At 49.9% G+C, this 17,191-nt stretch overlaps 1 protein-coding gene across 2 annotated transcripts; it reads left to right on the top strand.

Annotated features, from left to right (window-relative positions):
* Positions 1-215: 215 nt before the first annotated feature.
* Positions 216-2,193, top strand: Acta1 (actin alpha 1, skeletal muscle). Of its 2 annotated transcripts, none has more exons than XM_032887863.1 (6): positions 216-354; positions 451-775; positions 965-1,126; positions 1,225-1,416; positions 1,552-1,733; positions 1,810-2,193. In XM_032887863.1, the coding sequence occupies exons 1-6, from the start codon at positions 226-228 to the stop codon at positions 2,158-2,160; spliced, it is 1,341 nt and encodes a 446-aa protein (XP_032743754.1). In that variant the 5' UTR covers positions 216-225; the 3' UTR covers positions 2,161-2,193. The 2 variants fall into 2 exon arrangements, with proteins under 2 accessions (XP_032743754.1, XP_032743755.1); XM_032887864.1 differs by having other exon boundaries at positions 1,552-1,749.
* Positions 2,194-17,191: the final 14,998 nt, after the last annotated feature.

The following is a 17,191-nucleotide window of genomic DNA, read 5'->3' as shown; positions in this document are numbered from 1 at the left end:
TGCACGCCTACATGGAGGGATTAAAGTGGCCAACAAACTGCTTCCCATAGCAAAAAAAGCACAGCCTTGAGCTGGGAGAGCATCCTCTGGCCCTGTGCAAGGAAGGGGCTGGGGGAGAGGCGTTTGTGCATCTCCAAAGTGAAGATGGGTTAAGCAGAGCCTCACCTTAACCCCCATCACAAACTCGCAACGCTCAGCGCCTTCTCTTTGCAGACACCAGACACCATGTGTGACGAGGACGAGACCACCGCTCTTGTGTGTGACAACGGCTCTGGCCTGGTGAAAGCTGGCTTTGCCGGGGATGATGCCCCCAGGGCTGTGTTCCCATCCATCGTGGGTCGGCCCCGTCACCAGGTCAGGCTGCGAGCAGAAGATAGGCTCTCCGAATACAGCCCGTGTTCTCCCTGCCCCCTGGCTGTAGTAACAAGTATCTGATGTCTCCATCTGCAGGGTGTCATGGTCGGTATGGGTCAGAAGGATTCCTACGTGGGCGACGAGGCCCAGAGCAAGCGAGGTATCCTGACCCTGAAGTACCCCATTGAGCACGGCATTATCACCAACTGGGACGACATGGAGAAGATCTGGCACCACACCTTCTACAATGAGCTGCGTGTGGCCCCTGAGGAGCACCCGACCCTGCTCACTGAGGCCCCTTTGAACCCCAAAGCTAACCGGGAGAAGATGACTCAAATCATGTTTGAGACCTTCAACGTGCCTGCTATGTATGTGGCTATTCAGGCGGTGCTGTCTCTCTATGCCTCCGGCCGTACCACCGGTGAGTGCTCACACACGGCCCGCTCTGGGCCAGGTAGCGTCGCCCCGACATTCCAGCCCAGCTTTTGAATCCTCTGCCCCAGACCCTGCACCGTTCCCATCCAATCCCTGATGACCCCCAGTCCAGAACCGCTGTCTCTGCTCTCTCTGCTGGTTCCTTCCACTCACACACTGCTCCTCCCCTGCACAGGCATCGTGTTGGATTCTGGGGACGGTGTCACCCACAACGTGCCCATCTATGAGGGTTATGCCCTGCCACACGCCATCATGCGTCTGGACCTGGCTGGTCGCGACCTTACTGACTACCTGATGAAAATCCTCACCGAGCGTGGCTATTCCTTCGTGACCACAGGTGCGTGCTCCCAACGCCCCGCTGAGGGTGGGCCCGCAGAGGGTGAGCACATGCCCCAGGCCTTGCTCTGAGGCCTCCCACTGCTTCTGCTCCTGCAGCTGAACGCGAGATTGTGCGCGACATCAAAGAGAAGCTGTGCTACGTGGCCCTGGACTTCGAGAATGAGATGGCCACCGCTGCCTCTTCCTCCTCCCTGGAAAAGAGCTATGAGCTGCCTGACGGGCAGGTCATCACCATCGGCAATGAGCGCTTCCGTTGCCCGGAGACGCTCTTCCAGCCTTCCTTTATCGGTGAGCCTTCGGCTCCGCTGGTGTGCCGGAATCAATTTTCCCTCATCCCACGCCTCAGAGTACGGGGTCTCCTCCCGCCGGTGCCCTTAGTCTGACTCTGTGGTTGCTCACACTGCCTCTCCCCCGGGCCACCAGGTATGGAGTCTGCGGGGATCCATGAGACCACCTACAACAGCATCATGAAGTGCGACATCGACATCAGGAAGGACCTGTACGCCAACAACGTCATGTCAGGGGGCACCACCATGTACCCCGGTATCGCTGACCGCATGCAGAAGGAGATCACAGCTCTGGCTCCCAGCACCATGAAGATCAAGGTGGATGACGCGCCTGGTATGGGCGGAGACCAGGGGCGGGGGGACCTCGCAGGCACCTGACACTCTTGTCTTGCAGATCATCGCCCCCCTGAGCGCAAGTACTCAGTGTGGATCGGCGGCTCCATCCTGGCCTCGCTGTCCACCTTCCAGCAGATGTGGATCACCAAGCAGGAGTACGACGAGGCCGGCCCCTCCATTGTGCACCGCAAATGCTTCTAGGCGCACCCGCGTCTGTGTACGCGCTCTCTCTCCTCAGGACGACAATCGACCATCGTGCTGTGGTTGCAGGGTGGCCCCATCCTCTGCCGTGGCTCCATCGCCGCCACTGCAGCCGGCGCCTGTTTTTGACGTGTACATAGATTCACTCGTTTTACCTCATTTTGTTATTTTTCAAACAAAGCCCTGTGGAAGGAAATGGAAAACTTGAAGCATTAAAGCCAGCCATTCTGTTTTGCTCCAATAAAGTGTGTGTTGTCTTTATTTACTGGGAGTAGGCAGTGGGCAAACGAAGGACCCTTCTCCACCTCTCACTGTTCACAGACTGGGTGAGCTCCTTAAGAAAGACGTTAGGAGGGGTTGGGGATTTAGCTCAGTGGTAGAGCGCTTGCCTAGAGATTTAGCTTAGTGGTAGAGCGCTTGCCTAGAAAGCGCAAGGCCCTGGGTTCGGTCCCCAGCTCCGAAAAAAAGAAAAAGAAAAAGAAAAAAAAAAGAAAGACGTTAGGAAGTTAAGTCTTCTCGCCCCCCCCCATTGTTTTTTCCTTCTAGATCATAGCCAGTCCCCCCTATAAGGGTATCTAAGTGGCTTGTCTGGTCCCTGGCTGCTTGACATCTCCCCACCCCCACGCCCCTTAAGAGGCGGCCACTGCCAGCTGTGAGTCGGCGGGCGCTGGCCGTGGTGCTGCCCGAAGCGCCTCTCGCCAGGTCTGGAAATTGGATCCTCTAGTCTAACCAGCGGTACTGAGAACTTTTAACAGTCACCAACTCTTCCTTTCCATCAAATGCTGGTGGCGCTAAGGAGCCCTCTTCTTTCGGGGCTGTGGGGAAGCTAACAGGAAGGGAGAACAAGGAAGGATCTGGGCTATCCAGAAAGGGATGACTCACAAAGTCCAAGGCTGGCAGCCGGGCTCATAGAAGAAGACATCATAAGCACAAAAATTGGTCACCACTTAACCATCTTAAAAACCCAACCCAGTGCCCTAAGCATGCTAGGACAACACGCAGTCCCTGAGCTACATCCCAGCCACCGCCAAATGTTTTAAAGAAACAAACCACGACAGTTTGAAATTCCCCAGGAGATGACTATACCTGTTTTTATCTATTTCTTAGACAGGATCTCTTATGTGTTATGTAGTAGAGGCTGGCCTTGGACTCTCAGCCACCCTCCCCCCACCCCGGCTTCTCTGTAGTTGCCATCCCACTAATATCACCAGACCCAACTTGATATTAAAAGTACCTTACTATTCCCAGTCAATATTTCCAAGAGCAGTGATCTCAATAAAACAGATGCCAACTCAAGAAGAAAAAAGTTCACTTAGACGCATGCTCACATATGGGCTTAATCATGTACCTGTTACCTGCCACAGAGCTCAGGGTTTCTTCCCTCTTTCTTTCCTATTGACAAGCTCTGGGAATTTCCAAGGGCCCCAGGGCGCTGTTCAGAAGAGCTGGCTTCTAAATACAGCTTCAGACTTTATTACAGTGAGCGGACGGTGCCAGACTTACTGAAAACCACACGTTTGTTCCACCCAGCAGGAAGGAAAGCTCAAGATGGATCAATTTCTAGCCTTATATAGGAACTCAGGTTGTATTAATAATATTAAATATAACTAGGGATGCCCAGCCTGCTGATACCCAATGCCGGACATATCTGAATGAATATCACCCAGGAAACCATCAGTATTCTCTAAGTTGGCTGCCATATTGGGCATGTTGGAGCCAGAGACTTAAGTATGGGCAGGGTAATGACCTGTTTCTCCTACAGTGGCAATCAACAAGCAACTCAAGATACTCTGAAGCTGACAGAAGTTTAGACTCTGGAAACGAATCACTTCCCTGAGCACCAGTCAGAGTCTAAGACTCGGTCTACCACCGAGAAGGGGACAAGAACTGTGGACTGTATAATTTCACTCAAGACTTACCAAGCCTAAGGTTTCCTTTCTTTTCCTGATATTTCTCTGAAAAGAAGCAAGTGTCATACATTTCGTTAAGTGTTCTGCATCTTCTCATGCCCTTGGAGAAAGTTGTTGATTTCTGACAAACCATTATCAATGAGGCTTGAAAGTTCAGTGTAGCATGTTCCCAGCACAGAAAACACACACACACACACACACACACACACACACACACAAAGAGAGAGAGACAGAGACAGAGACAGAGAGACAGTTACAGAGAGACAGAGACAGAGGAGGAAAGAGGGAGAGGGAGAGGGGAAAGGAGAGGGAGAGGGGAAGGGAGAGGGAGAGGGAAGGGAGAGGGAGAGGGGAAGGGAGAGGGAAAGGAGAGGAGAGGGAGAGGAGAGGGAGAGGGAGAGGGAGAGGGAGAGGGAGAGGGAGAGGGAGAGGGAGAGGGATAGAGAGAGAATGCTGAATTTGGCAGCACATGCTAGTAATCCCAACCCTAGGGAGATAAAGGAATTTATCCTAGGCTCTGCAGTAAGTTTGAAATCAGGCTGGTCAACATGAGACCCTGATCAAAACAAAACAACATAGTGAGGCACAAAACAGGTCACACCACACCAGCACACACACACATACACACACACACACACACACACACACACACACACACAGAGAGAGAGAGAGAGAGAGAGAGAGAGAGAGAGAGAGAGAGAGAGAGAGAGATACACTACAAACTGTGCGTCTGAGCATCTCAGGTGACCGTTCTCTCCCCTTGGGGCTCTAGCTTAGCAGGGGAGAGAATAGCAGCAGTATTAAGAAACCAACATGTAGGAACCTTGGGTGTGGGAGCAGGCCAGATGAGACATGGTCAGAGCACTGCTTTCCACACAACAAAGGAGCACAGAACAGCAATGCAAACAATGATAAAATGCAGCCTCCCAGTTTTAAAAAGTGTCAGTCCCATCATTGCTTCTGAAGCGCTGCTCAGCTCAACTTGGAGCCAGGTGTGTGTGGGGGGGTGTGACCCAAACTCTACTGTCCTCTGGTTTGTTTGTTATTGCTGTTGTTTGTTGTTGTTCTGCCAAAAATAAAGGACGGCCTTGACCTTCTGATCTAGATGATCAGATTAGGTGATTAGCGCTAAAGGGGTGCTCCAGCAGCCTAGTTTATGGAGCATGGGGGTGGAACCCGTGCTTTGCATATGTTATACAAGTACTCCACCAGCTGAGGGCCAGCCCCAGCCCTGCTGCCGGGTTTCAACCTGCTGTTCTGGTCAAGTCCCCAGGAGGACAAGAGCAGCTGGAAGGCCAGGGGGACCGAGGGCCCTGCAGGCTAACACTGACACATAATGTGCCCGTGGAGCATCTGAACCATGAAAAAAGAACAAAATGAAGGGTAAAATGGACAGAGGAATCAGGTCAAAGTGACGAATCACCACAAAGCTTTTATGGGGAGCATGAGGGCTGGGTTTTGTGGGTTTTATTTTTTTTTCCTTTTCTGCCCATCCCCCCCACTTTTCCATGTTCCTCCTGACTTAATATTTCCAGCAGATATGTATCATGTTAGCATTGAAACATTAAAGTGAAATGAAAGTCAAATAAATAGGCAAAGGAAAAGGCCCCACCCTCCCAGTGGCGGGGGTTCTAGTTCAGAGGCCAGGAGGATGTGTTAGTCAGGGTTCTCCAAAGAGACAGACCAATGGGAGGAATAGACCTACAAAGATTGTCTTGTGTTTTCTAGGAGATTTATCTGGGACTTACAAAGCCTCATAGCTTAGCAGTGTGTACGCAATATTAACGCATTACTTTATCTTACGTATGTAGTTTGGGGTCAGCTCTCCTCACATAGCTGGAACTATACAGCACTACTCTGTAAGTCGAACAGCTGCTGTCCTCTTAAAGCCAGCAGTGGGTTGTCAGAGCAGGCTAAGGCAGCTGGGCTTGGTGACTGTGAAGGGTCCTTTGTAGTGGCTAGAGTATGACACTGGACTCTCATCTGAGCAGCAAGTCTTTCCTCTCAGTCGGAGGTGTATAATTCTGTCCTAATCAGATGTGGCCTCATGGTTTTTGGGGAGGAGCTGTTATAGTAAGTACATAGTTGGGAAAGATTAGGGAGAGGGGGACCACCTGTGCAGCTTTGGGGGAGCCCTCAGGTACAGGGCGAAGACTTTCCAGTGTGGCTACTCTTGAGGACCCACATTCCAGTCAAAACATCTCAGCCATGTTCTGTCAGTAAGCTCAATAAACCCATTGGTCACCCAGAGCAAACTTTGATGGAACCAATGTTTGGTTCGTCATTGGGACCTCATGAAGCGGGAGAGACATGACTGAGTTCCCCCTTCTCCCCAGAGAGAAAGTTTTCATAACAGATGATACATTTATTTGTTGATGTTGTTACATTGTAGTGTATTTGCCAGAGAGGACTGTTCCTACATGGGTTTAAGCCAATAGAAAGTGGTGTTTGGGATCCCAGCATAGCCCTGAGTCTTTCTCAGAGTAAACTTTTTTTTTTCTTTTCTTTTTTTCGGAGCTGGGGGTGGAACCCAGGGCCTTGCAAGATACCACTAAGCTAAATCCCCAACCCTCAGAGTGAACTTTTAAGCACAAAAAATATGTCTCAGGTTGACATATTCCAGTTAACAAGAACGGTTAGCCAGGAGCAGAACTACAGAAGCCCAAAAGCAAGGGTAGTCCATTTAGAGATGTTCCCGGAACTACAGAGCAGACATTTGCCTTAGCCCCGGCAGGTGGTACTGTTTATATGCTGAGTTTTGCAGGCTGAATGATGCTTCCATCATGGAGTCAGTTGTGCTGAGGCCTCAGGGTCTGTTACAATGTCTCATGTTAGTAAGAAAGGAGAACAAAGCTGGGTGGTGGTGGCTTAGGTCTTTAGTCCCAGCACACAAGAGGCAGAGGTAGGTGGGTCTGTAAGTTCGAAGCCAGCCTGGTCTACAAAAGAAGTAACAGGACAGCCAGGACTATACAGTGAAACCCTATCTAAAAAACAAAGGAACAAACAACAAACAAAAAAATAATAAAGTGTGAAATTGTTTTAGTGGTGAAAGGGTAAAGGAACAGGAGATCCCTTCCTAGTCCAGGGGACCCTGAGAACCAGATCCTCAACTGGCCTCGATGATACAAAAACAAACACAAACAAACAAAGAAGAAAGGAGAAAGAAAGAAAGAAAGGAAGGAAGAAAGAAAGAAAGAAAGGAAGGAAGAAAGAAAGAGAGAGAAAGAAAACTAATTTTGGCCACCTGTTTTGTCTTCCAAGGCAGGGTTTCTCTGTGTAGCCCTAGGTGTCCTAGAACTTGCTTTGTAAACCAGGCTGTCCTTGAACTCAGAGATCTGCCTGCCTCTGTCTCCCTGGTGCTGGGATTAGAGGCCTATACCACCTTGCCCAACTGTTACTTTAACCTAAACTTATTAAGCAATGGCTAAATATCTCTTCTCTCCCTGTCTGAAAGCCTTACAAGAGGTCCAAAACACTCTTGGCTGTAGACACCCCAACAGCTACCAAAGGGCCTGAAAGCAGATGCTGGGTTTGCCACTTTGGAGAACAGCCTTAGCGACTGGAGGAGGGGGAGCCCAAAGATGGAGGCAGGAGGGCGAGCAGGAGGTTTAAGTAGCAAGGAAAGCCTGCGCACTGGCTGGTTCTGTGTGTCAACGTGACCCAAGCTGGAGTCATCACAGAGAACGGAGCCTCCCCTGAGGAAATGCCTCCATGAGACCCAGCTGTAAGGCATTTACTCAATTAGTGATCAAGGGGGAGGACCCAGCCCATTGTGGGTGGTGCCTGGGCTGGTGGTCCTGGGTTCTATAAGAGAGCAAGCTGAGCAAACCAGGGGAAGCAAGCCAGTAAGAAACATCCCTCCATAGCCTCTGCATCAGCTCCTGCTTCCTGACCTGCTTGAGTTCCTGTCCTGACTTCCTTTGGTGATGAACAGCAATGTGGAAGCGTAAGCTGAATAAACCCTTTCCTGCCCATCTTGCTTCTTGGTCATGATGTTTTGTGCAGGAATACTAACCCTGACTAAGACAGTCCGTTAAGAGAAAACTCCTAGTCAAGAGAATAGAATCTCTGGCCTGCGTGTAGACATTCCAATGGGGCCAGGTCAGTCTCCCGGCCAAGGAACCGCCCCTAGGAAGGCAGGCTTCCAGTAAACCAGGCCACTGAATAAATGGAATAATTAGTCCCTTATGGTAGAGCCTAACTCAGGGGCTTACTACGCAAGCTACTGAAGAGGCATTCCACTCCCTCCCTAGAGGAGTTTCTCACTCCGAGATGTGATAGGAAAAAAAAAAAAAATCAAACTCCGTTTTATTGATTTTTTTTTTTTTTTGTTCAGAGCTGAGGACTGAACCTAGGGCCTTGCACTTGCTAGGCAAGCGCTCTACCACTGAGCTGAATCCCCAACCCCTAAACTCCTTTTTAATGATTTGACGAAAATGTTCAAAAATAAGGTGGACTTTATAAGAAACATTAAATACTAGTATTTTCTATCAAACACAATAGAGCTGTGTTTAGGACAAGGAATTTAAATCTTTTACCTTTCCCTGCTTTTGTGCAAGTGTTCCTTCCTTCCTTCCTTCCTTCCTCCTCCCTTGTTTCCTCCCTTCTTTCCTTCCTTCCTTTTTTCTTTTTTTATCTGAGACAGGATTGCTCTGTGTAGCCCTGGCTGTCCTGAAATTCCTTTGTAAACCAGGTTGGCCTTAAACTCAGAGATTCACCTATATACAAATGTTTTATTCTCCTCATAGGGTAAAGGTTGGAACTGTTGGTTCTGAAGTCAGCAAGGAAGCAGCAGCAGCAGCAGCAGCAGCAAAGGCCAAGTTAACTCTGCCACAAGAAAAAAGGCCAAGATGATTGTCTGTCTCCCACACTCTTATCTGGACTCCTACTAGAAGAAGCTGCACACAATCAGGGTAGGTCTTTCCACTTCTCTAGAAGAGTTTTAATCCAGAAATGTGTCTGCTCTGGCATAAGAAGATCACACCAAAGACCTTCTAGGTCTATGTAATCTGGCTGAAATAGACACAGCCTTAATACAAACCTTCAATCCCAAACAACAAAGGTAAAACTGGCTTGCTGTAGGAAGCAGCCACGTTTGAAAGTGATGTCTAATTGAGGGGCAGACAAAGTGACGAATCAGAGAAAGATTCGCCAGAATGAGTCAGAAAGAGGATATACCCATCTCTCATGAGGACAGGAAAAAGAGGCTACTTAAGAGCCACACAGGGAGAGTGGAGTTTGAGTTCAGGCAAGGCAGTTTAGTTGAGTTTGTTCGTGAGTTCATGCAGAGGTAGTTGAAACCAGAGAGTAAGAAGAAACCAGACATTTAGAACAGAGTGCTAAAGTTAGTTTGAGGCCAAACAGAGCAGTTCAGTGAGAAGCCAGTTTTTTTGTTTGTTTGTTTTTGTTGTTGTTGCTGTTGTTTTTTTTAAATGTATTTTATGTATGGGTCCACTGTAGCTGTCTTCAGACACACCAGAAGAGGGCATCAGACCCAATTACAGATGGTTGTGAGCCACCATGTGGTTGCTGGGAATCGAACTCAGGACCTCTGGAAGAGCAGTCAGTGCTCTTAACCTCTGAGCCACCTCTCCAGCCTGAGAAGCTAGTTTTAATCAGTCAGCTTGCAGAGGAATTTGGGCCAGAACAGCTGAGTTGAACCAGCCAGCCAGAGTTCAGAAAGAGCAAGAAAGGGTGAGCTTATTCAGCAGTAGGCCAACAAGATGACAATTACATCTGGAGAATAAAAGTTAAATTTAGGGGTTGGGGATTTAGCTCAGGGGTAGAGCGCTTGCCTAGGAAGCGCAAGGCCCTGGGTTCAGTCCCCAGCTCCGAAAAAAAGAACCAAAAAAAAAAAAAAAAAAAGTTAAATTTATACACATCAACCAAACCAACCAGGGGCATTCTTCAGGCGAGGCTCCCTACCCAGATGATCCGAATTTGTGGCAAGTTGACACTAAAGCCAACCAGGCCTGGGTTTGATGCATGAAGAACACCTGTGGGAAGGGACCTGCAGCTCTGAGTCCTGGTGAGAGGTAGGGGAGAAAGCTGGAGCTAAACTCAGGGGCTGTGAGTGTCATAGCTTGTAAACCATGCACAGCAGGGGGTTAAGGAGAAGGGTTCTCCCACACTTCCCTGAGAGTCCCTCAAAGTCCAGGCAGGGTTAGCTGAGCTCCCTAGGAGTTCCCAGACAGAACAGAGAGACAACAGAGGGGGAGAGGGCTATGTTTTGCCCCCGCCATGCTGGCCTTGCCCAACAAAGAAAGAATTGGGGAGAGGGTCTACAGTCCCTCAGAAATCACATAAGGCACGTGTGGTAATGACCACCTGTAACCCCAGCACCCGGGAAGCAAATGGCAGGTGGATCTTTGGGAGTTCAAGGCTACCCTGGTCTACACAGAGCATTCTAGACCATCCAGAGCTACAGAGTAAGAGATTGACTCAAAATAAGCAAGCAATGGAGCAAACAAATATATAATAAGAAAGGAATCCCATAAGGTCACTCATATGCCAGGGCAGGTGAGGCCAGAGAGTCACCACAGGTCTCTTCAGTTACAGATGAGGTTGTCTCCTTCCTGCTGTATCGAGGTGACACTTTCAAAGAATCAGCCAGGCTCTGGGGTAATAACGGGCCATTTTGGTTTTCCAGTCAGTGTTAATGTTCATTGCACAGGGTTACATGAGGACATCTGTACGTATAATGCATGCTGAGCATCTCCTCCACCTGCCTGCCCTTCCTCTCTCCCTTCTCTCTCCTCCCTGCTCCCCTGTGCTCTGCTAGACAGTCTCCACTTTGGGGGATTTCACCGAAGGACTCCAAGTCAACAAACCACAGAGACCCCTGCACATCAGTGCTTTGCAACGCTATCCGCATTAGCTAAGCTGTGGAACCAACCCTGGTTTCCATCATCAGGAAAAGACGAGGAAAGCAGGGTGTTGGTATTCGTCTAAGCTCCACCCCCACAGCTACCTGGCAATAGCCAGGTATGCTCAGCCCCAGAGTTGCCTGGCAACAGCCATCTGTGCCTGACCATATAAGGGTCTGCTTGCCCCCTCCTCTCCCTCTTACTCCTCTCTCACTCTTCTCTGCTCTTATGCCCTCTTTGTCCCTGCCCCTTTCTTCCATCCCCCATTCCCTCCACATGCTCATGGCTGACCTCTATTCCTCTACTCTTCTACTCTTCTTCTCTCATTAAATGGGGAGAGAAGGGACAAAGGGGAAGAGGGCAAGAGAGCAAGAGAAGAGAATGAGGAGGGGGCAAGCAACCCCTTTTATATTGAGTCAGGTATACCTGGCTGTTGCCAGGTAACTGTGGGGTGGAGCATACCTGGCTGTTGCTCGGTAACTGTGGGGGTGGAGCTTAGACAGAATGCCAACAGAAGGCTGCAAAGGAGAAGGGTTAGACCACCTGAGGACTCAGCTATACCTCTCCTGGGCATATACCCAAAAGATGCTCCAACATACAACAAAGACACATGTTCCACTATGTTCATAGCAGCCTTATTTATAATAGCCAGAAGCTGGAAAGAACCCAGATGCCCTTCAACAGAGGAATGGATACAGAAAATGTGGTACATCTACACAATGGAGTACTACTCAGCTATCAAAAACAATGACCTCATGAAATTCATAGGCAAATGGAATGAACTAGAAAATAACATCCTGAGTGGGGTTACTCAATCACAGAGAAACACACTTGGTATGCACTCATTGATAAATGGATATGAGCCAAAAAAACTCAAATTACCCAAGATGCAATCCCCAGACCGCAGGAAGCTCAAGAAGAAGGATGACCAAAATGCAGATGCTCCCACTCCTTCTTAAAAGGAGAAAAAATATCCATAGGAGGAGATATGGAAGCAAAGTTTAGAGCAGCAACTCAAAGAATGGCCATTCAGAGCCTGACCCACATGTGGCCCATGTAAATACAGCCACCAAAACTAGATAAGATTGATGAAGCTAAAAATGCATGTGGAAAGGGACCGGATGTAGATCTCTCCTGAGAGACACATCCAGAGCATGTCAAATCCAGAGGCAAATGCTACCAGCAAACCACTGAACTGAGAAGAGGACTCCCTTGTGGGAAATTAGAGGAATTATTGAAAGAGTTGAAGGAGCTTGCAACCCCATAAGAACAACAATGCCAACCAACCAGAGCTTCCAGGGACTAAACCACTACTGAAAGTCTATACATGGACTGACCCAGGGCTCCAACTGCATTATGTAACAGAGAATAGCCTTGTTGGGGCACCAGTGGAAGGGGAAGCCCTTGCTCCTGCCAAGGTTGGACCCCCAGTGCAGGGGAATATGGGGGGCAATAAGGGAGATGTATGGGGGAATACCTGTATGGGGGAGGGGGAGGGGATGGGAGATGGGGGCTTATGGACAGGAAACCGGGAAGGGGAATAACATTTGAAATGTAAGTAAAGAAATGTATCTAATAAATTTTTTTTAAAGTGAAATAAATTAAAAAAGAAGAAGAAGCAGAGGAGGGAGAGGGAGAGGGATAGGGAGAGGGAGAGGGAGAAGGAGAGGGAGAAGGAGAAGAGGAGGAGGAAGAAGAAGAGGAAGAGGAAGAGGAAGAAGAAGAAGGAAGAAGAAGAAGAAGAAGAAGAAGAAGAAGAAGAAGGAGGAAGAGGAAGAAGAAGAAGGAGGAAGGAGAAGGGGTTGGGGATTTAGCTCAGTGGTAGAGCGCTTGCCTAGGAAGCGCAAGGCCCTGGGTTGGTCCCCAGCTCTGAAAAAAAAACCAAAAAAAAAAAAAAAAAAGAAGAAGAAGAAGAAGAAGGGTTAGACCCAGTCACAGTGCTGGGGGAGGAGTTCTGGGAGCCAGGAGTTGACATATTGAGAGGAGAGGCTCTTGCAAGGCCATAGCTGGACTTGGAGAAAGGTCGTGGCTGGAGAAGGTGTGGGTGCTGAGAGTGGCTGCCCCACTGGGTGAGCCTCATTGCTGGACACATAGAGTTTGTGCAGCATAAGAGCCTGGAAGAGAGCTAGAGAGATGGCTCCTTGTTTTAAGAGCTCTGGCCGCTCTTCCAGAGGACTGGGGTTTGGTCCCAGCATGCAATCATCTGACAGAACACTCAAGCCTACGTTAAATAAGCAAGAATAATAATAAACAATAAATAAATACAATTGGAAATCACTGATCTGTTTTTACCACAAGCACACCTTGTGTTGGGTGGGGGGAGGGGTGCAGCCCGGGCCCTGGGTGACACAGGACTTCGCTTTAAGCCTTTTCATTTCCCTTCAGTCCATTGGAAGCTTGGGGCTAGGAGGGAGGTTCAGTACAACTGGAATTAAAACATGCTGAGCAGAAAATCCATGACTATTGGAGGGCGAGAGCTCCTGCTGCCGTGGTCCCCTCCTATCTTGTATAAATAGTCCTGCCTGACCCTTAGTGGGCTCTGGAGTCCCTGCTCTGTGTGTGTGTGTGTGTGTGTGTGTGTGTGTGTGTGTGTGTGTGTGTGTGTGTGTGTGTGTGTGTGTGGGTAGGGAAGGCGAGGGAAGGGAAGGGGGTGAGGAGATGAGAGCCCAAGATAACAGGAGAGGGACAGCAAAGGGAAGGGAGGGTGCTGGTTGGGAGGGGAGCTTGAAGGGGGAGGAGGAGGGAGAGAGGAGCTGGGCAGCAGCTGTCTACAGAGCCATTCTCAGTGAGTCACTGAGCAGCGCCCACTGCCTGCTTCTATTTTTATACCAGCGCCTGCTCGCATCTTGCGTGAAATAAGCCTTCCAGTTGGTGGAGGAGAATCTGATGGCAGAGGGCAAGGGCTGAAGGAGTCATTCGAAAATCTATGCAGGAATTTCAGAGCAATTCTGCTGTTATGAGGAGGCCCTAGGTGCTTTAGAGCTGCAAGACCCTTGGTTGCTTTAGAGGCTCTGGGAACAGAGTATTTACAAGCACAGCAGCAGGCTGGGGTACCAGAGGCATCTGTTTCGGGAAGGGCTAGGGAACAGTGGGCACAGGCACCCGTGTGACAGGTCTCTCAGCTACACAACGGATGATGAGATAAGGACAGAACCACAGACAGAAGCCCCGGGGCTGCCGTTCAGGGAAGAATGGTAGCTTGGGCAGATTAGTCCATGTCTTTAAGCTTCCACTTTCTCATCTGTAAAGTCCATACTGAGTGGAGTTTTGTCCACTCCAGAAGAAGGATCCAGGTGAGGTAGGACAACACGCATCTCCTCAACATGCTTTGGGGAGGTGGGTGGTTAAAGTGAATGTGTGTCCCACATCCCCGGGATAGACACTGGCTTGTGGAGCTAATGGAAAAGAGTCAAAAACTTGTCAGTCTGTCTTCAAGAAGATCCCCACACTCAGAAAAATGACTGAAGCAGGGCCTCCCAGAACACTGAAGCTTTCTATGGGCGCTTTCTCCCTGGCACAGGTTCCTCTTCTGGAGGGAAGCCTCTGGCAGCAGCTGACCTCTCTTCAATGCTGCCTGACCCCAGCAGGAAGCAGAGGACACCGACAAGCCTGCTCTGGCTTTGTGGCTTACCTTAGCCCAGTAAGCACAGCCTAAAATGTAAACTCAGGACTGAGAGCAGCTTTGATAGACAATTCTCAAGAGTCCAGATATCCAGGGTTCAGGTTCTGATCCCCTGATCCCAAGGGCGAAGCAACTTTCCTTCAAGCTTCTAGACACTCTCCCTGAGACGCCTGCCGTTCTCTGACCAGCCTTGGAAAAGTAAAGACCAAGTTTCCCTTCATAACTGACTCCCTCACAGCAGGCCCATCTGGGGGAGGTGACCTGGAGTAAAGGAACTGTCTGCTGTCCCCTAGGGAGAACTGAGAGCTGCCCCCTAGGGAGAAGAGGTTCCAAGAGTCCTACTTAGTGGATATGAGAGCAAGGAGTAGATACCATTGTATCAAGACAAGGCCAAGGGAGTGTGATCACAGATACTAGTAGATACTATTGTATCAGGACATTGTCTCTGCCTGTGCTTCCCCTGAGTCAGGAGATCATAAGGTGACTTCCGGGATGGTGGGGCTTCAGGTGGTTCCTTTCCCACTTAGACCTTGGGCGGGTCTTCTGAGTACACATGACCTCCTCGGTTGATGTCGTCCTGCCCTAAGTCCCCTTCCCCATGTGCAGTGCTTCCATGGGTTCTAACTGGAAGACAGCAATGATGAGTGTCATGACAATGTCCCTGTGAGCTCAGCTCTGCTGGATGGCTTGGGCAGGGTTGCTGGGACAGCTGCATGCATGCCAGCCATTCCCGCCCGCAGGCTCATGCTCTCAATATAGGCCCGGCTGGCCCTGGGCAGCCGTGCTGCCTGAGGGCAAAGTCAGGGGACAAGCCAGGGCAGGTATCAACTTTCTTTCTGCCCTTGCATGGCTAGGGACTGGGGCCTGCCTTCTGATTTGTGTGTATTATTAGGTCTTAGGAACTCCACAACTTGGAGAGCCCAGAGACACGGGGGTAGGGTAGGGCAGGGTGGGGTGTCTGTTATAGCTTCTATCTCAGAACCTGAGATGGCCTCAAGTGCTGCAGGACAGGCCCAGGGCCTCCAGAAAGAGGGGACACCAGACTTTTTTTTTTTTTTTTTTTTTTTAATGTTTTCAGACTCCCAAAAGACTATGACTTCCTTACCTGACTATTCCCAACGCCCGGTGACTCTTTCTGTAAATTAACTTGGTGGGAGCCTGGCCAGGGCCTTCTTACCCACCCTGTGTGGTTACATGAGTGAGTTTACCAGGCCCGTCAATGTAACTCAACTATAGTAGCTAATTTTGGAAACGGGAGGTAATTCAGTGGGGTCCGGGTGAGGTGGGCCCCACCTTGCTCCATGCCAAAGGCTTGTTTGGGCTGGGAGGAACGTATGCTACATTCCACTTTCCTATTTGGAGGAATGGGGAGGGGGTGGCAGAAAATGACAGGCATCTTCCAAAGTGCACCTGTCTCCTTTCACTCATGCCAGCAAGAGGAGCCACGGCAGGCCTGGGCTCCAGAGCCAGCTCCACGAACAGAGCGCCTCAAACTGCTGTTGAGTGAGACTCTGCAGTCCTCACCGCTTTCAAGTGTCCGCGTGGGTTTGTGGTCCTTGCCCAGCTGGAATGCTGCAGGAAGCAGTCGGGGAGCTGCTGCAAAGCAGGGGGGAGTTTGGTCTGTCAATCCTAGGGAGCCTGACAAAGACTTGAGGTCTCTTATGAGACCAGGCACCCTTCCGACGAGAGCCTACTGCTGTTATTAGACAGCCTCCCTCGTGTTCTCTTTACTGTGGTGCGAGCGATGCTGCTGCCTGTCCTCCGGAGCTGTGCCCGTGCGGCTCACCTGCAGTGTATGCAGCAAGCATTGTTGTCTCCAAGATGGCGTCCGTCTGGCCTGACGTTCTGTCCACAGTGATCACCCAGCATTTTTACCATCTGCTCCCTAAAGCTGTCTTCCCTCGCTGGTCTCGGCAGATGTGAAAACACCAGGAGGTGCTTTTTGCAGCTGGGGTTGTTCCCACGAATTTTGCTGTGAGGAGACTCCAGCCTCCGGCAATAGAGTCACCACGGAAACCACTTCACCGTCCATGAGCTGGACAGGAGACAGGGGTAACGAGGTTGAGCCCTTGGTGTCAGGGTTGCCAGGGTCTGGGTTGAGGAGGATGGAGGAAGGATGCAGGCAGAGGGCACTGTGAAGCCTGGGTCCCACCCTGCCACCATACTTCAGTTCCTCCCACCCCCGAGAGATGTATGCTACACACAGCAAAGCCTCCCACTCTGAGAACCCATGCAGGACTCCATGTGATTAGCACACTTGCTGATGCTCCTCTGGGCTGGGACACTATCCCAACCCTTTCTTTTTTTTTTTTTTCTTTTCTTTTTTTTTTTTTTGAGCTGGGGACCCGAACCAGGGCCTTGCGCTTGCTAGGCAAGCGCTCTACCACTGAGCTAAATCCCAACCCCATCCCAACCCTTTCTTGTTCTTCAATAATTTCGACAACACTCAAGTCCTTGATCAAATATTTTCATTTTGATCTGGTTTGATTTATTGTTAAGACAGAGACTCTCGGGTTGCCCGGGCTTCCAACTCAGTATGTAGCTGAGGATAGCCTTGAGCTCACACTCCTCCCAGCATTGCCCCCAAGGGCTAGGATTACAGGTGTGAGCTACAATGCTCGGCTCCTGGTCAGAGATTCTACAGAATGGTCTTCAACTCCCTGACCATTATCTTCTAAGAACAAACATGGAAGTGACAAAGTGACTTCCTGCTGAGTAACTGGGCAAGCCTGGGGAGTCACCCTCACCATGTACTGCACGTGCATGTTGTCTGCTGGGTCTCTCTGTCTAAATTACCTTGAACCTGCAATTTGCTCTGGAGCTCGGGAATAGGCTCCACCT

Source organism: Rattus rattus, chromosome 17 (genome assembly GCF_011064425.1).
Source record: "Rattus rattus isolate New Zealand chromosome 17, Rrattus_CSIRO_v1, whole genome shotgun sequence".
NCBI lineage: Eukaryota > Metazoa > Chordata > Mammalia > Rodentia > Muridae > Rattus > Rattus rattus.
Note: the sequence above shows the minus strand (reverse complement) of the source record. Positions and strands in the feature narration are given on the sequence as shown.